The sequence below is a fragment of the Mycothermus thermophilus genome (genome assembly GCF_041956435.1).
Source record: "Mycothermus thermophilus strain CBS 625.91 unplaced genomic scaffold VTJ04scaffold_1, whole genome shotgun sequence".
Classification (NCBI taxonomy): domain Eukaryota; kingdom Fungi; phylum Ascomycota; class Sordariomycetes; order Sordariales; family Chaetomiaceae; genus Mycothermus; species Mycothermus thermophilus.
The window spans coordinates 4,737,508-4,752,715 of NW_027191427.1; the positions used below are offsets into that span (position 1 = coordinate 4,737,508).

Sequence of the window (15,208 nt, forward strand, 5' to 3'; positions counted from 1 at the left end):
CAAACCCACTCCCAACCTCCCGAGCCATGCGTACCACCCAAAGAAAGATGAAACCTTGAACAAGAGAAACAACAACCGCCACCATTAACCAGTCAAGTCCGACCCCATCCTCAACCAAACACCATTATTACCTCCTCCTCCACCATCACCACTACCACCCCCACCCAACAGGCCAGGCTCACTTTTGGATTGCACCGTCCTCAGATACCTCGGATACCTTGGCCCATTGTATTCCGGCGCCACATCATCGTCTTCGTTGTTACCCCCCACCTCGTCGTCATCACAAACAGTGTCAGTCGACTCATCCGTCCTGAAGATGGCAACTTTTCTCATCCTCGTTGGTGCTGCTGCACCTCGTGCGTCATCCCTCATATTCTCTGCAGTCCCCCTATGAATGATGTCTCTTTTCTCTTCCCTCTCCCGCGAGAAAAGCCCGCCCCTTCCATGAGCGGGCCTCTTCGGCACAGGAAATGCCTTTTGTTGTTGCTGCGGCTGCCGTTCCTGATGAGCCATGGCGTTTGAGTTGAACATATCCCATGTTGCTGCCGCCACCGTAGGGTGAAATACCGGCGCGTACGCCGCCGGGACCATGATCCACGATGGTTGTGCGCCCGTGGCGGCGGAAAAGTAGGGCCTGGGGTTGTAATAAGATACCAGGTGCGGCTGGATCGCAGGCCAGGATGAGGCGGTTGAGGGCGACGGGCTAGCTGGTCTTTGATCGGTCGGCCCATCCGGGGAACTATTTCTCCGAATGGCCGGGCTGTGTGTGCGTCGCGTCGGGCTGGAGAACGGTGCCGTTGTCGTTGACGTCGCGGGATCGTACAACCGGAACCCGAAGCTGGCGAATGAGCGAGGCGTGAAAGCGGGCGCTTCCGGGTTGAAGTGTGAGGCCTGAAACGTTAGAAGACGGGAAAGCGCCGCTAGAAACGGGCCAAAGTATGCTATGTATGTATGTAGATATATATCGATACTGCCGTGGGTGGGGGGCATAATACATGCATGCATAACTCTGACGGGTTTCTAGCATTCTCATACCTCTTTGCCATGGCCCGGTGTGGTTTGTTGCGCCTTGCCGCTGGCATCTTGTTTGGCGCGCTTTGCCTGGCGATCTACGCCATTGCCGTTTGCTGCCGCCGGAGTCGACTTGACCTTGGCCATCTCCGAGCTGGTGACTTCGGCGCTCAAGTCATTGACAATCGTGGGTCCCTTGCCCGTTTTTCCGGCCAGCTTGTCGTCGTCGTCGGACCCCTTATCCTTGGGCTTGACAAAGATTTGCTTTGACCAGAGCTCGGCATATCTCCCGCCGGCTCCTATCAGTTCATCATGGCTGCCTTGCTCCACGATCTCGCCGCCAGCGATGACGATGATACGGTCCGCGTTGACAATGGTTGAGAGGCGGTGTCTGATAGACTTGTTAGCAACCTACTCTGCAACAAGACGGTTCTGAATCGTTTTCACATACGCCACGATGAAAGTAGTGCGGCCTTCGCACAGAGTACGTAATGCCTCCTGGATCTTCTGCTCCGTCTCCGTATCGACGGCGCTGGTGGCTTCGTCGAGCAGCACAATGGAAGGCCGTTTTAGGATGGCACGGGCGATGGCGACTCGCTGCAGCTCTCCTCCGGAAAGCTTGACACCCCGTTCGCCTACTCTGGTTTGGTAGCCTGTGCTGTGTCAGTGATGCCCTTTCCATGAACGCAACGCGGGAGAAAGCCTACCGTCCGTGAACCCCAGAATTTGCTCGTGGATGCAGGCAGCCTTGCATGCCTCGTAGACCTCTTCATCCGTCGCCGTGAGCTTGGCATAGCGCACGTTGTTCATAATCGTATCGTCAAAGAGGATCGGTGCCTGAGGCACCACGCCAATCTGGGCTCGGAGACTGCGGCTCGTCAGCAACACACTTCTGATAAGTTGTCGAGGGAGCGATTCATACCTATAGAGATCCACATCCCGAATGTCCTGTCCGTCAATGCTAATCGACCCCCTAGTCACATCGTAGAACCTGTCCAAAAGCTTCAGGATGGTCGACTTGCCGGCGCCAGTAGCTCCGACAAAGGCAACGGTCATCCCTGGTGTGGCCGTGAAGTTGACGTCCTTCAGAATCTCCTTCTTCTTGTCGTACGAGAAATAGACGCCGTCAAATCGGACTTCGCCGCCGCCTGAAAGCCGCAAAGGCGGAGCACCCTCTTTGGAAACGACGGTTGGCTTGGTCTGCATGATTTCGAGGAGCTGCTCGGCTTGCAGGAGGTCCCTCGAGATAGTCTTACCCAGGCTGGCAAAGAATGTGAGGGGAGCCACTAGCTGAGCCCAGTACGTGAGCAGCATGATGAAGTCGCCAGGGGTCGCGTCTCCGTGAGTGACTTGGTATACCGCCAAGAACGCGCCGGCGAGGAGTCCAGACAGCAAAACCAAGAACTGGAACGCGTATGCGAGGACGTAGCCAAAGTAGACCTTTTGTGTCTTGGCCACGCGGTCCTTGACAGCCGCGGAATACCGGTCCTCCTCGTGCCCGATCTGGTTGAAGCTGGCCACGGTCGACCAGCCCTGGATGCCCGCCTGGCGGACGTAGTGTTCCTTGTACCAGGCGCCAACCTCGTTCTTTCGCGCGCCCTTAAGCTTGGCGATCATGTGGGTGGCAATGTACATGAACACGGCGGCCGTTGCGACGGTGATGAACCCCTCGTACGGACCGAAGGTCGCCGACAAGTACGTGAAAGCCACGATCATGTCGATGAGCATGGGCACCGCACGGAAGCAGATCGAATCGAGGATGTTGGAGATGCTTTGTCCGCACGAGATGGCCATCATGATGTCGGACGAGCTCTTGGAGTCGTGGAAATCCGAGGATAGGTTGAGGACGTGGGAGTATGCCGCGGTGCTGATGGCCCCAAACGAGTAATACTCGACGGGGATCCAGAGCCACTGGCGAAGGAGCGAGAGTCCGGCCTCAGACGCCACCAGCTTGAGCCCGGCAAAAATCAGAACCTCGTTCCACGGATTCTTGCCATTGGCGCCGGAGAGGCTGTCCATAATGATGCCCAGCTGACGGGGGATCAGGACGTTGATGAAGTTCATGGCAAGCAAGCAAAGACCGACCAGAACAACGCGGAGCTGAAGACTGCGGTGTTTGACCGGCCAGATGTATGGAAAGAACACCTACAACAACACAATTAGTTTCGTTTCCCCCTCCATGATACGAACAAGGAGCGCCATACCTTGAAGCTCTTGGCATACGTAAACCAATTTCCCTTCTCCTTGAGTCTCTTCTCCATCTGTTCGCTGGCCTGTCGCTGCCTCCTCTCGTACGGATTGTCATCGTCCGTATCAGACGACTGGTTGCCGTCGCTGGAGGAGTCTGAGGTCGCCCCGTAGCCGTTCTGCTGCCGCGACCTGCCATTTTGGCCATCCGAACCAGAACCGTTAGGGGTGTGACCGTTGGCGTGACCATTGGCATGGCCGTTGGACTTGAGCAAGCTCTGGCGCTCAGCATCGGTGCCCTTTTCTCGCTGGCGCACGGTGCGCCGGCCCTCAAAGTAAAAACCGGCCGCCAGAATAACGGCGAGATAGCGGACGGCCAGTGCCATCACATCGAACACGTCGGTAAAGTTGCGAGACTGAGCAGGTCGCACGAGAAAGGCCAGAACCCCGATGACCGGCTCAAACAACAGCGCCAGCCCGAACGCCCCGACATACGGATGCCAGACCGGGTTGGGAGCCCCCGACAAACCGGTAAACACGACCCCCCAAGCCAGGATGCACGACATGATGCCAATGACGGTGTCCTGGTCGGCCAGGGGGAAAACGTGGCGGACGGCGGCCTGGATTCCGAGGGCCAGCAGCTGCGCAAAGTAGGTGGTGACGATGATGATCAGGGACCATTTAATGAGGCGGCGGCGGGGGTGAGTGGGTTCCGTGGACTTGGTCTGTAGCGTGCAGACGGCCACGGCGGATGCGGCCATGTAGTAGAGGAAGACGGCTGTCGGATATGCGTAGTGCAGGGCCGCCAGGATACGGCGAAAGGAGAGTACGGCCGCCCCCCTGGCCCAGTCGACATCGGATGGATCTGCCATGGCGAAGTCTGGTGTATGTTGTACCGACGATAATAGCAGAGTTCAGCGAAGGGTAGTTTCTGGAATACGAGAGACGTGGAGTTAATTGGCCAAGACTGAGATGTCAGATGCCAATCTTCCTCGCTCAGGGGTAGCGCCAATATGAGGCGAACAGATATCGTTGGTACCTCTCTTGGATCTCTCGAAACTCAACCAGCGCGACTGAGGGAAGTGATCTCCCTGGGTCAAGGAGAGGCTGCTGCTCGTGGAAAGATAGGCGACAGACCAACTCGGGCACTTGGAACGGACGATCCCTCCGTCTAAAAAAGATGGTCTTCTTGTCTTCACGTGGACGTGAGGCGCGTCCAACGGTGCCAAGTGGTCCTACCAGTTGGTCCACTGTATCTCACTCTGGCGCTCTGGGAAGCCCAAAGAAGCGCTTTTCTCTGAGCAGGCAAGGAGCAGCAGCTGAGTTGGCAGGGGATATGACGATCGATACAACGGGGGTTGCTCCTTTGACTCTGCGTTGGCTGCTTCCTCTTCCGTTCAACCGATTTCGGTGGCCGTCGAGCACGTGGGCAGCTCAAAGAGGCAAAGACACACCAGGAGCTGAATATTCGAGCAAGAGCCTTCCAGGCTGTCACCAAAATGAAGAGAGAAAGTGTGGTGTTGAGACAACGTCGAACGATTTCTGAGGCTCTCTCCTCGCTGCTCATACAAACCACCCCCACTCGGCCGTACCACCGACAATGACCTATGACGGCCGAGGCCAAGCTGGTCCAAGTGGAACACCGAGAAAGAAAAATAGCCCTTTCTGCCTTGTCCAACAAAGCACTTTCTGGCAGATGTCAGCAGGAGGAATGCAGGTTGAAGGGATACAAGTGGCGGACGTTACCTTTCACCCTATTCGCCCAAACCCAGAGAGCACGGCAGAGAGGACAGAACGTATGGCTCAGAACACAAGCGGGAAACGGGGGGTAGCCGTCAAGAAGCTCTGCGGCGACCGGGTTGTATGTATATCTGGAACTTGGGATCGCGCCGCGCGGGGCCCGGGCCGAGGCGAGACGGACTTCAGCTCGTGGAGCGGAACTGCCTCAATCTCCAATCTCAGAAGCGAGGATTGTTGGCGATGCGTTGTGAACACGTCTCAGCCCAACAATACAACATGGAGGCACCAGGGCCGAGAAAATGACCCGCTGGCTGATGTGGTCTCTGTGACACGGATTTCACAGACCACGCCGCGGCTCCAATGACGTCGCGTGGGACGTCTCGCGGCGAGCGACTGCCGACCAACGTGGTTCAGCAGCCAGAATCCACTCCGTCAGCACCACCAAAGGCTAGGGACGAGTGTTGTCCGGTGTGCTATTTCAAAACCGTGTTGACACACAGAGGCAGGGAGAAGAAGAGGGAGAGTCGAGTCGAGTCGAGTTAGAGGGGGTGGACATGGCTTTCTCAAGAAGGGAGCATCGGGAGCAACGGCAAAAGGTCTGTCAGCCCCCGTGATCAAACGAGTCTCACAAAGAAGAAACGGTGTACCCAGGCACCTCCGTCCTGTACATACATACGCTACCATGTCAAACACGCGCTAGCAGCCCAAAGGCGTTAGGGAGGCCACGCGAATGGCGGCGAGCTGCCTTTTGGGCCATCGACATCATCGAAGTCGCCTTGGACCCTGCCAAGAGCCGAAACCGAGAGCTGGGGCTCGGAACCCCTGTCGCGGTGGCCATGGAAATCGCACACTCAATCGAGGGGGCGAGTTGTATTCGCAAGAAGATGAAATTTCTCCCTGGTTGGCATCGCGTGGCGGTCAAGATGCAGATCATGGCTTTCAAGGAAGAGCTGTGGGCTGGCCGCGCTGTTACTCTGGCTCCGAATCGCGCAGCGTCGGCGGCATGCCAGGTTGGGTTCTCGTTTCCGGGAGATGCCGGTGCTGACGGAGGATGTGTGGCCCAAAATGTTTGGTAGACAACATATGATTTGCTTCCACCGCCGCGGGTGTACACTATTCCTGTGCTTTGCCACATGAGGAAGCACTGACAGAACTATCTGCATTGCAACTCTAGGATGTCGACAACAGGGGGATCTGCGCGGGTGTGCTACCAAACCATGTCCAGCGATCACTCTGGATAGAGGAAAAGAGACAGGTTGCGCGCCCAAGGGCCAGATCGAGGGACAGGAAAACGGAGAGAGGCCCGGGGCTCCTGGTTGGTTGAATGTCCTCTTACCTGGCCACTCCGTACAAGCCATATGAGAATATAAAGTTCCCAAGCCAAGCCGAAAACCAACCTCAGTGATGTCGTCTGCGTGTGGCAAGGAGGCGGCCGGCAAACATCACGTCCAACGGCTGCCACCAATCACTCGTGCATCTCTCCAGGCCCGGTACTTCCCAAACCAGCTTCGCTCGGCGTTGAGTGCAGCTCGTGGGCGCCATGACCGAACCATGCGAGCCATCACTGGACATGGCTGCAAGTTCATCACCTCAAGGGGAACCACGTCCTGGGTATTCATGCGCAGCCATGTCCCGCCGCATGGGGACGCTTGCAGGACCCAGGATGGGCTCCGATCATTGGGGTCTGTGGGAAGCCAGGAGGTTGGCTGAACCAAGATTTCCCAACACCTTGCAGCAAAGCTTGCGATGTCGGCCGCACAAGCCCGTGAACGGCTTGCTCGTGAGACGTGGGCGAGAACCTGCTAGCCTTGATCTAGGAACCGGTATAGGTATGGACTCGTAAAGCCAGGCCTGGAGACGGCATCAGAGACCACTATGTAGAAGAGATTTCGGGGCGTCGTGGACTCCGAAAAGGAAGTGTTTGCTTCGGGTTGCCGATGGAGATCGGCTTCATGGCAGGACTCCGTACCCGTGGCTTCGCTGAGGGTTGGCGACGGGAAAGTTTGGTTTCGTCGGCAGATGGACAGGGTTGGCGGCGACGGACGGGAAAGCTGGGACGGAGCTTTGCCACAATTGGCAAGGCGTCTTGGCAAGAGTTGTGCCACTTGCCATTCCGGGATCCAAAACCATGTCCAAGGACGGATGGCGCTCGCAACCCACCACCGGGTATGGGTACGGGTTCGACCTACCTTTGATCAAATGCAACAAACCAAAAACACCTGGACTTTTTCGGCCAAGATGATCGATGCAGGTCGCTCCCATACTTCATAGCACAACGTCTTGGTTTTAGACATCAGAAAAAGCGAGCCGGCTGACCCCTAGGGATAGTCAGGACCATGAAGTGGCACCCAACGGAGGTCTCTGTCAGCTTCAATCCCATGTCAATTCACCAGAACTACCTGCCCACCACCTAGGTACCTAGGTCTGGTGGCTCCAGGGATCAGAGTAGCGTTGGACCACGTTGATCAAGTTGACCATACTCTTGAGGATAGCCTATGGACTTCGCTTCTTGAGTCTGAGTCACCGGAAACCAACTCCTTGGCTCAATATCTCAACGCCAGCCAATGGCTGCGGCTGGCCTCGGACAATGAGGCTGAGTCCCAGAGGCTTGGGCGAGTCAAGGCAGCATCATCAAGACTCAAACCAAGGATAATCAACACCATCGCATACTAAAGGGAGAGTCTCACTTGAATCGAATGACAATCATTTTGATCCCAGTTTCCCAATACCCAAACATTTCAGTGCTGTTCCAGTCATCAAGTGAAGATGCCTCCCAGACTCCCCAAGAACACCCAGAACCGCGTGTCCAAACGTGCCCCGAGCAAGCCTCAAAAGAGGGCCGCCAGCTCTGCATCCCAAGCGTCTTCATCGCCCTTTGACTCCTCATCGCCACTCTACTTCTGGGGACACAAAAACCCACAAAAAGCCTACCTCTCCCAATGGTACCCGTGCGCCTTCAAAGATGACGTCGACTCCTCCATCGTCTACCCTACCGCGGAGCAGTAAGCAGCAAACCGCTTCCACTCGCCAGCCCCGTGAGATTGACCAAATCAAAAGCTACATGATGTACCACAAAGCCCTCCTCTTCTCCGACACCGCCGTCGCGGCCCAAATCCTCACCACCTCCAGTCCCAAAGCGGTCAAGGGTTTAGGCCGCAAGGTCGCCAACTTTGACGACAAAGTCTGGGCCGCGCACCGCGAGGACATCGTGTGCAGGGGCAACCGGCTCAAGTTCACCAACCCGGCCGACCCCGACGACGAGAAGTGGACGGTCAAGGCGGCGGGCGGGAAGACCTTGCGCGAGCTGTTGCTGGAGACGGGGGACAGAGAGATCGTCGAGGCGAGCCCGTTTGACCGGATCTGGGGAATCGGGTTTGCGGGGGACAAAGCCGAGGCGAACAGGGACAGGTGGGGGTTGAATTTGTTGGGCAAGGCGTTGATGGATGTAAGGAGGCAGTTGAGAGAAGAGGAGGCGAAGGTTGGGGTGAAGGAGGAAGGGAAGAAAGAGGCTGCATGAGACCAGCGACGAGACGGGATGGAATGGGAAGACGTGGTCTGCTGAGACTTCAGAACGTTGGGTTGATGCTCAGGGGCATTATGTAGGCTTTCTTTCTTTTTGTTCGCCGGCTGGCTGCCCGGCCCTAGCCCTTCCTTGACATAGGTAAGGTACATACCTACGGAGGTAGTTTGACAGATTCCCCCCCCTTTCCCACCACCTTTCTCCCATATTTTATAGATACACAATTTTTCTTCGTGACAAAACAGCTCATTTCAGCGAGCCCAAGTAGAGTGGTGTGTGATAACCGAAATGCATCCAGCAAGGCTCCCTCCCGCATGATGCTCTATACCATCCACAAAACCCAAAAAAAAAACTCCTCGCAACCCCAAGCGGCCAGATCCCTGATGCCGTATCATACAGTTTTGTGACAAGCGAAGAAAATAACAACACATTGAGGGCAGAAACCAACAGCCAGCCGCAGCAGCATGGCGTCGGATATGTGTCCCCGCCCTTGACGGGGCGAGCGTCGCCAAGTGGTAGAGGCTTCCCAGCCGCCGTGCCCGCTCAGATGTAGTCGCGGCCGCTCTTCTGCATCTCAATCAAGCGCCAACCCCTCGTCTCCGGGTTGTTGACGTCCTCGGGGATGCGCGTGATGCCGATGGCGTAGGTCACCAGCTGGACCTTGTCCTCCATGCCCGCAGCCAGCTCGTTCGTCTTGGCGTTGCGGTAGACGTGGACCTCCTGGGTCCTGCAGGTGACGATGAAGACGGGGATATCGCCGGGCTCGAGCATGCGGGCGCGCAGGATATCGACGCCGCGGATGTCGAGGATCTTGCCGTCCGACCTGAGGCCCGCCTGCAGGTACTGCTTGGTCAGGGCCTCGTAGACGGAGAACTGGGCCTCCGACAGCCACAGCTTGAGCGTTTCGACGTCGCCCTTGACGTAGGCGTCGAGCACCTCGGGCAGGATGTACTCGCGCAGCTCGCGCAGGAAAGGCTCCAGCTTGAAGGACGGGTCCATGGTGCGCAGCTTCTTGATGACCATGGCCGTCTCGTTCTCAGCGAAGAAGCCGGCCACCTTGTCCGTGATGCTCCGGGCGGTCGAGATGAGAGGGTTGTCGGACTCTTGGTAGACGGACTTGAAACCGAACAGGCTCTGGACGAACTTGTTGGAGTCACGGAACTCCCTCCAGGCTTCCTTCCACGCGGCGTCCTTGTGGAGGGTGACGCTCGTCCCGGCGCTGAAAGTGGCATGTTAGCAGAAGCGGCAGGCTTTTTGTGGCCAGGAAACGCTTACTTTGGATTTTCCTCATAGACCGCCTGGTTCATGCCATTTTGTTGAAACTCCTTCAGCCACTTCTCTCTCCTCTTCCGACGCTCCTCCTTGTCAATCCAGCCGCCGTAGCGGGAGCTGCTCCCATCATCAATCACTTCCTTGACTTCCTTGTACGCCTCGGTTTCCCGGATGGGCTTGGTCGCCTTGTCGAGCACCTCGGTCGTCTTGACCGCGCCCTTGCGCACACCCTTCATGACGGGAGTCTCCCAGGTCCATGCGGCACCCTTGCCGATGACGTCGGCGGTGGTCTTAACGGCCTTGGCGGCTGTGGACGAGACGGCTCCCGAGGTGGCTTCGTACGCCTGGCGCGCCTTGCGGACAGATTCGCTCTCGACAAACTCGTTGGCAGACGCGGCGATGGCCTTGGTCGACTCGTTCCACTCCTTGGACTCCTTAAGTTCCTTCTGCATGGTCTCCATGAAGACCTGCCATGGCGTCTTGTCTCCGTGAGGCGGCGGCGGGGGAAGGTCGTCCTTCTTCTGCCTCTGCTTCTTATTCTCGGCTTCTTCCTCTCCCTCCTTGCTCTTAGCCTCCTCGTCGGACTTTTCTTCCTGCGACGTCTTGGCTTCCTTCTCGGCGGTTGTTTCTTTTTGCCGCGCCCGCGCCGAAATGTGGAACGGGCGGGAGGCGTTTTGTGGGAAGCTGCTTAGCCTGACGGCGCTGGCAGGAGTGGTTGAGGGCAGGAGTGGCTGGCGATGGAGCGCTGTTGCATCTTCGAGGGGAGTCGACCGAAGCGTTGTCCTTGATGAAAGGAATCGGTACTGAGAAGGAGGAGGGCAACGGGAGCTTCGCAACCCGGCGGCGGAAACGGATGCGGACCGTGAGGCTACGACAGGCGAAAGCCTCTGAATGCGACGTGCGGAGTTCATGGTTCTTCTGTCTGGCCTTCCTTGACCCTGACAGCCTCGGCGGGGTTTGGAGAAAGTGAAGAGTAAAAGACGCCGAGAGGGCCGGTGGCCTGGAGGGGGAACGTCGAGGTTTTTGCTCGCCGATGGCAAACTGCTTGTGAGAGCAGAGTCTCAGAATCTTTGCCAAGAGCCGATAAATTCCTGGGCCTGGGGCGCCGGAAGCTGCTTTCTCAGTGGCCATTGCCCCACATCGGCGCCGCTCCCACAGCGGGCAGATTCTTTGCGGGACCGGGAACAAGGAGCGGCAAGTTCCGGCCCAAAATTTCCATCAAGCATCCAGCAGCACTGGACGCCGCGAGCACCGAACGAACCCTGCGCGGCAGCATTGAGAAGCCGCCGTCGCAGCAACGTCTTCGGCCGAACGAAGCCCCTCTCTGCTGTTCCACCATCCGACACCCACGGACGACACTCCTTCGAACCATTGAGGCGGCTTCGAAGCCTGTTCTCTGCCGGACATGAGCCGGTTCACCCTCGGCCGGCTCCTGACGCCGGCCTTCGTCCGACCACTCTGCAAGCCCGCCGGCCCGGCGACCGCAATCCCACAATGGGCCCGTCTCTTTTCCCGCTCCCGTCCAGCATTTAACTCGCAGACACCAACACAAACTCCAAGCGCATCGGCGCAGCAGCAGCAGCAGCCGGCCGCGAGCCGCAGTCCCTTGGTCATGAACCGCGTGGCTGCCCTCTTCGGAGACGCCGCGAGTCCAGACCAGCCGGTCTCAGACTCGCTTACTGAGTCCTTGGAGATGGAAGAAGACCAGAGCTTTGAGCCCTACCACTTCCACATCTACTCCCACAAGCACAACACGCACATCACCGTCAGCAAGCCCAACCGCGATGCCCTCATCTCGCTGTCGACCGGCAACCTGGGGTTCAGGAAGGCGCAGCGGGGGACCTACGATGCCGCGTACCAGCTCGGCGCCTACGTAATAGACAAGATGCACCAGAAGGGGTTGGTCAAGAAGATTCACAGGCTCGAGGTGATTCTGCGCGGGTTTGGCCAGGGCAGAGAGGCTGTGGTCAAGGTGTTGATGGGGAACGAGGGCAAGCCGCTGCGGCCCAAGATCGTGCGCGTGTCGGATGCGACAAGGCTCAAGTTTGGTGGTACTCGCAGTCAGAAGAAGAGGAGATTAGGTTAAAAGATATGTCTGGAGGTGGCGGAGGTGTTGGGCGTTGCGCATAGCTGTGGTTTGGTGGCGCTTGAGGTTTGCGGGGTAACTCTCATGCACAGGGCACCAACCATGTACTTACCAATTGTACACTACAAGATGATTGACTTGGTACATACAGCTGGGGTTTAACTGTAGTGGCCGTGGACATTGGTTTTTCTTTTCTGGCATTCCATGACTAAAGATTTGAGGGCATCGTCGGCAGCCATCTTGGGGTTGGATGTACGGAGGGTCGGAGCTGCATGGGGCCGATTCTCCGGCGTGCCGGGGTATGCCGGACCCACTAAATTTTCGACGGAGGGGCGATGGGATCTGACCTTGGCCCGGAACCTGGAGTCTTACCTTGATTCAAAGGTTGGCCACCTCACCCGGCGCCGTCCACTTATCAAAACGGCCAAACCCCCCACTCATCGTGGTTCACCACCTTACACGGCGAAAGCCATGTAGCGATCAACAAAATGCTGCCGACCAACACATCAACCGCAGCTCAATCACCACCCGTCCATCCATTGTTGGCCACTTCCTCCCCAGCGCCTTCGCTGCCGGCGGCCTCCCTCCCTGGAACACCCACGGTTGCGCCTCCAGCCCCCTCGATCTTCGGCCTCGATGCTCTATTTCACAATCCCGTCTTCGCCGGCGGCATTGGCCTCGCCGGATTAGGCGCCGCCGCCGCCTTTGGCCGCCGCGCCCTGATTTCCGGCGTGGAACTCCTTCGACGCCAGCTCCTCGTCAACATCGAAATCAGCAAACGCGACCCCTCTTACAATTGGGTCCTCGCCTGGCTGGCCCAGCCGCGCGAGGAAACAGGCTTCCTTGCAAAACGGTTGACCCGTCTGCGCAACCTCTCCATCGCCACCACCACCAGGTCCCTCAGCCCGCATGCCGCTGAGCAGGACGGCGGAGGCGGCAAGATCCACGCCGACTTCCGCGTGCAGCCCGGGTTCGGCCGGCACATCGTGCGGCATGGCCCCGGCGTGTACATTGCCGTGAACCGCGAAAAGGCCGGCACGGCGACCACCGCGACCGGCGAGCCGCACGAGACCCTGACGCTGACCATGCTGTGGATGCACCGCCACGTGCTGGCCGAGGTGTTCACGCAGGCGCACGCGCTCGCGCAGAGCTACCAACAGGGCAAGACGGTCGTGTACACGGCGCGGCGCATGGAGTGGGCGGTGCTGGGAAAGCCGCGGCTCAAGCGGCCGCTGGGCAGCGTGATTCTCGACGAAGGGGTCAAGGAGGCGCTTGTGGCTGACGTCAAGGACTTTTTGGCGTCGCAGCAGTGGTACATTGATCGCGGCGTGCCGTACCGGCGTGGTTACCTGCTCTACGGCCCGCCGGGGACGGGCAAGACGTCCTTCATCCAGGCGCTCGCCGGCGAGCTGGACTACAGCGTGGCCATGATCAACCTCAGCGAGGTGGGCATGACAGACGACCTGCTGGCGCATCTCCTGACCAAGCTGCCCGAGAAGAGCATTTTGCTGCTGGAGGACGTGGACGCGGCGCTTGCCAACCGCCGCCAGCGCGAGCCGGACGGGTATACGGGTCCGACGGTCACAGCGTCGGGTTTACTCAATGCGCTCGACGGCCTTTCCGCGGGTGAGGACCGGATTACCTTTCTTACGACAAACCATATCGATCGCCTCGATCCGGCCCTGATCCGCCCCGGCCGTGTCGACATGATGGTGCGTATCGGCGAGGCCACGCGCTACCAGGCAGGGCAGATGTGGGATCGTTATTATGGCGATATCGACGTGGATCATACGGGCCGCGAGAGGTTTTTGGAGCGGCTTGACGAGCTCGGTCTATTTGGTGGCGACGAGAAGAACCTGGATGTGCCCAAACGACACACCTCGACGGCGGCTATCCAGGGGTTGTTCCAATTCCATAAGGGTGATATGGAAGGCGCCATCCAAAATGCCGACGCGCTGATCCCCAAGACGTTTGAGCCGGAACATATGCCAGCTGATGCTAAGATAAAAGCCCCTGCGTAGGTGATGCGGACATGGTTGCAGCATGGCTAGGGTATGGTGTCCATGTACGATACGCGACGCATGTAAGATTAGCATAGACTTTTGATACCCCTACATGGCGGCAACTATCCAAATGACACATGTGCACCTTCTGGGACCATGTACGTTGCGCTTTGCCTCATGGCATCACACTCCTGACCATCACGATCACTCCTTTTGGATACAATCCAGACAGCAGAGTACCGCAGCCACGGTCCTGCTGAACTTCATCCACCACGGCGCCTATGCAGCATTCTGACCGTTTTCCTTCGCAAGCATACCTGCGGCCTAACTTCTCATCCCGTGTGCTCGGCTCAGGGGGACGATTTGAATTGCCCAGCATACTACTCGTTCAATGCACCCCGAGCTGTTGTCAGGGGAGCATGAGGTTCTGAAGGCCTCAAAACAGTCGACAGCACTGCAAAGTCGACACGGCCTTGACACCTCTCATAGCCTAAGGGGGGCTCGAATAGACGTCATAAGGACGGTGGCCGCTCGCCATCATGCCTTTTGACTCGGCACTGTAATGCATTGACCCGGCGTCCTCAAACGGAGTTGTCATTCTTGAAAGCACAATCCATTCTTCATGTCGAAGGTGGCTGTTCGGTTTGTGTCTTCTCCGCCTCCGTTTTGTCTCCAGCAGGCTTCTTCGGCTCCCCGTCGGCGTCGAACCCCAGGGCATCCAGCTCTCGGATCAGCTCGTTGATCTTGATGACCTTGGCGATCTGCTCGGGCAGCAAAATGCCACCGCCGTCCTTCTTCTCCTTGAGCTCCCTCGCCTGCCGAAGTTTCTTTTTCAGGGTCCGGACTTTCTTCTCCTTCTCTGCTTCGGGGTCGATCGCCTCGGGCTTGGGCTCTTCCTTGGCGGGCTGTTGCTTGTCGGACGATGGGGCGGCGTCTTGGGGCTGCAGTTCCTCCCCGGCTCCGGCAGCGGCCTTGGCTTTCCTCCGCGCTTCGCGGCGCTTGGCGTTTTTGTTGGCGGCGGAGGATGAGCCGGCTTGGGCCGCAGGCTCGTCCTTCAGGCCCTCGGAACCGGGAACGGGGCCCTTGTTGCGGTTGCGGAAGTTCTCGGCGTGGCGGTTCTTGTAGATCTCGACATCTTCGGGCGGGCAGTAGCCGGGGCGGATCTTGATGGCTTTTCTCGTGCTCCCGTCAGCGCGCTTGGATTCGGGAATGAGTCGGTGGCCGGACTCGTCGGTGACGATGCCGGAGGCGGTCGGCTGCGAAGGCGCCATGACGGAGAGCGAGGCGGGAGGATATCCAGGACGTGGGTTGGTGATGAGACCGGGTATCAAGCAGGTTGTGGCTGATGAACTCCCAGAGAGGTTCAATTCGATCTTGGTGGGGCTGATG

General features: G+C 58.2%; 6 protein-coding genes across 6 annotated transcripts; 3 read left to right on the forward strand and 3 right to left on the reverse strand.

Moving 5' to 3' along the window:
* Positions 1-84: 84 nt before the first annotated feature.
* On the reverse strand, positions 85-4,070 carry VTJ04DRAFT_1780 (uncharacterized protein; the record flags this gene model as incomplete). Its single annotated transcript, XM_069359505.1, has 6 exons — positions 85-891; positions 1,036-1,402; positions 1,463-1,664; positions 1,719-1,879; positions 1,934-3,156; positions 3,216-4,070. 6 exons carry the CDS (start codon positions 4,068-4,070, stop codon positions 85-87), a joined length of 3,615 nt encoding a protein of 1,204 aa, XP_069224388.1.
* A 3,634-nt stretch (positions 4,071-7,704) lies between these two features.
* Positions 7,705-8,455, forward strand: VTJ04DRAFT_1781 (uncharacterized protein; the record flags this gene model as incomplete). Its single annotated transcript, XM_069359506.1, has 2 exons — positions 7,705-7,940; positions 7,996-8,455. 2 exons carry the CDS (start codon positions 7,705-7,707, stop codon positions 8,453-8,455), a joined length of 696 nt encoding a protein of 231 aa, XP_069224389.1.
* A 546-nt stretch (positions 8,456-9,001) lies between these two features.
* Positions 9,002-10,641, reverse strand: VTJ04DRAFT_1782 (uncharacterized protein; the record flags this gene model as incomplete). The annotated part of the gene is made up of 2 exons (XM_069359507.1): positions 9,002-9,677; positions 9,734-10,641. The coding sequence occupies 2 exons, from the start codon at positions 10,639-10,641 to the stop codon at positions 9,002-9,004; spliced, it is 1,584 nt and encodes a 527-aa protein (XP_069224390.1).
* A 494-nt stretch (positions 10,642-11,135) lies between these two features.
* Positions 11,136-11,816, forward strand: VTJ04DRAFT_1783 (mitochondrial 37S ribosomal protein uS11m; the record flags this gene model as incomplete). Its single annotated transcript, XM_069359508.1, has 1 exon — positions 11,136-11,816. The coding sequence occupies one exon, from the start codon at positions 11,136-11,138 to the stop codon at positions 11,814-11,816; it is 681 nt and encodes a 226-aa protein (XP_069224391.1).
* A 488-nt stretch (positions 11,817-12,304) lies between these two features.
* On the forward strand, positions 12,305-13,837 carry VTJ04DRAFT_1784 (uncharacterized protein; the record flags this gene model as incomplete). The annotated part of the gene is made up of 1 exon (XM_069359509.1): positions 12,305-13,837. One exon carries the CDS (start codon positions 12,305-12,307, stop codon positions 13,835-13,837), a length of 1,533 nt encoding a protein of 510 aa, XP_069224392.1.
* Positions 13,838-14,439: 602 nt separating this feature from the next.
* VTJ04DRAFT_1785 (uncharacterized protein) lies at positions 14,440-15,090 on the reverse strand (the record flags this gene model as incomplete). The annotated part of the gene is made up of 1 exon (XM_069359510.1): positions 14,440-15,090. The coding sequence occupies one exon, from the start codon at positions 15,088-15,090 to the stop codon at positions 14,440-14,442; it is 651 nt and encodes a 216-aa protein (XP_069224393.1).
* Between the last annotated feature and the right edge of the window lie 118 nt (positions 15,091-15,208).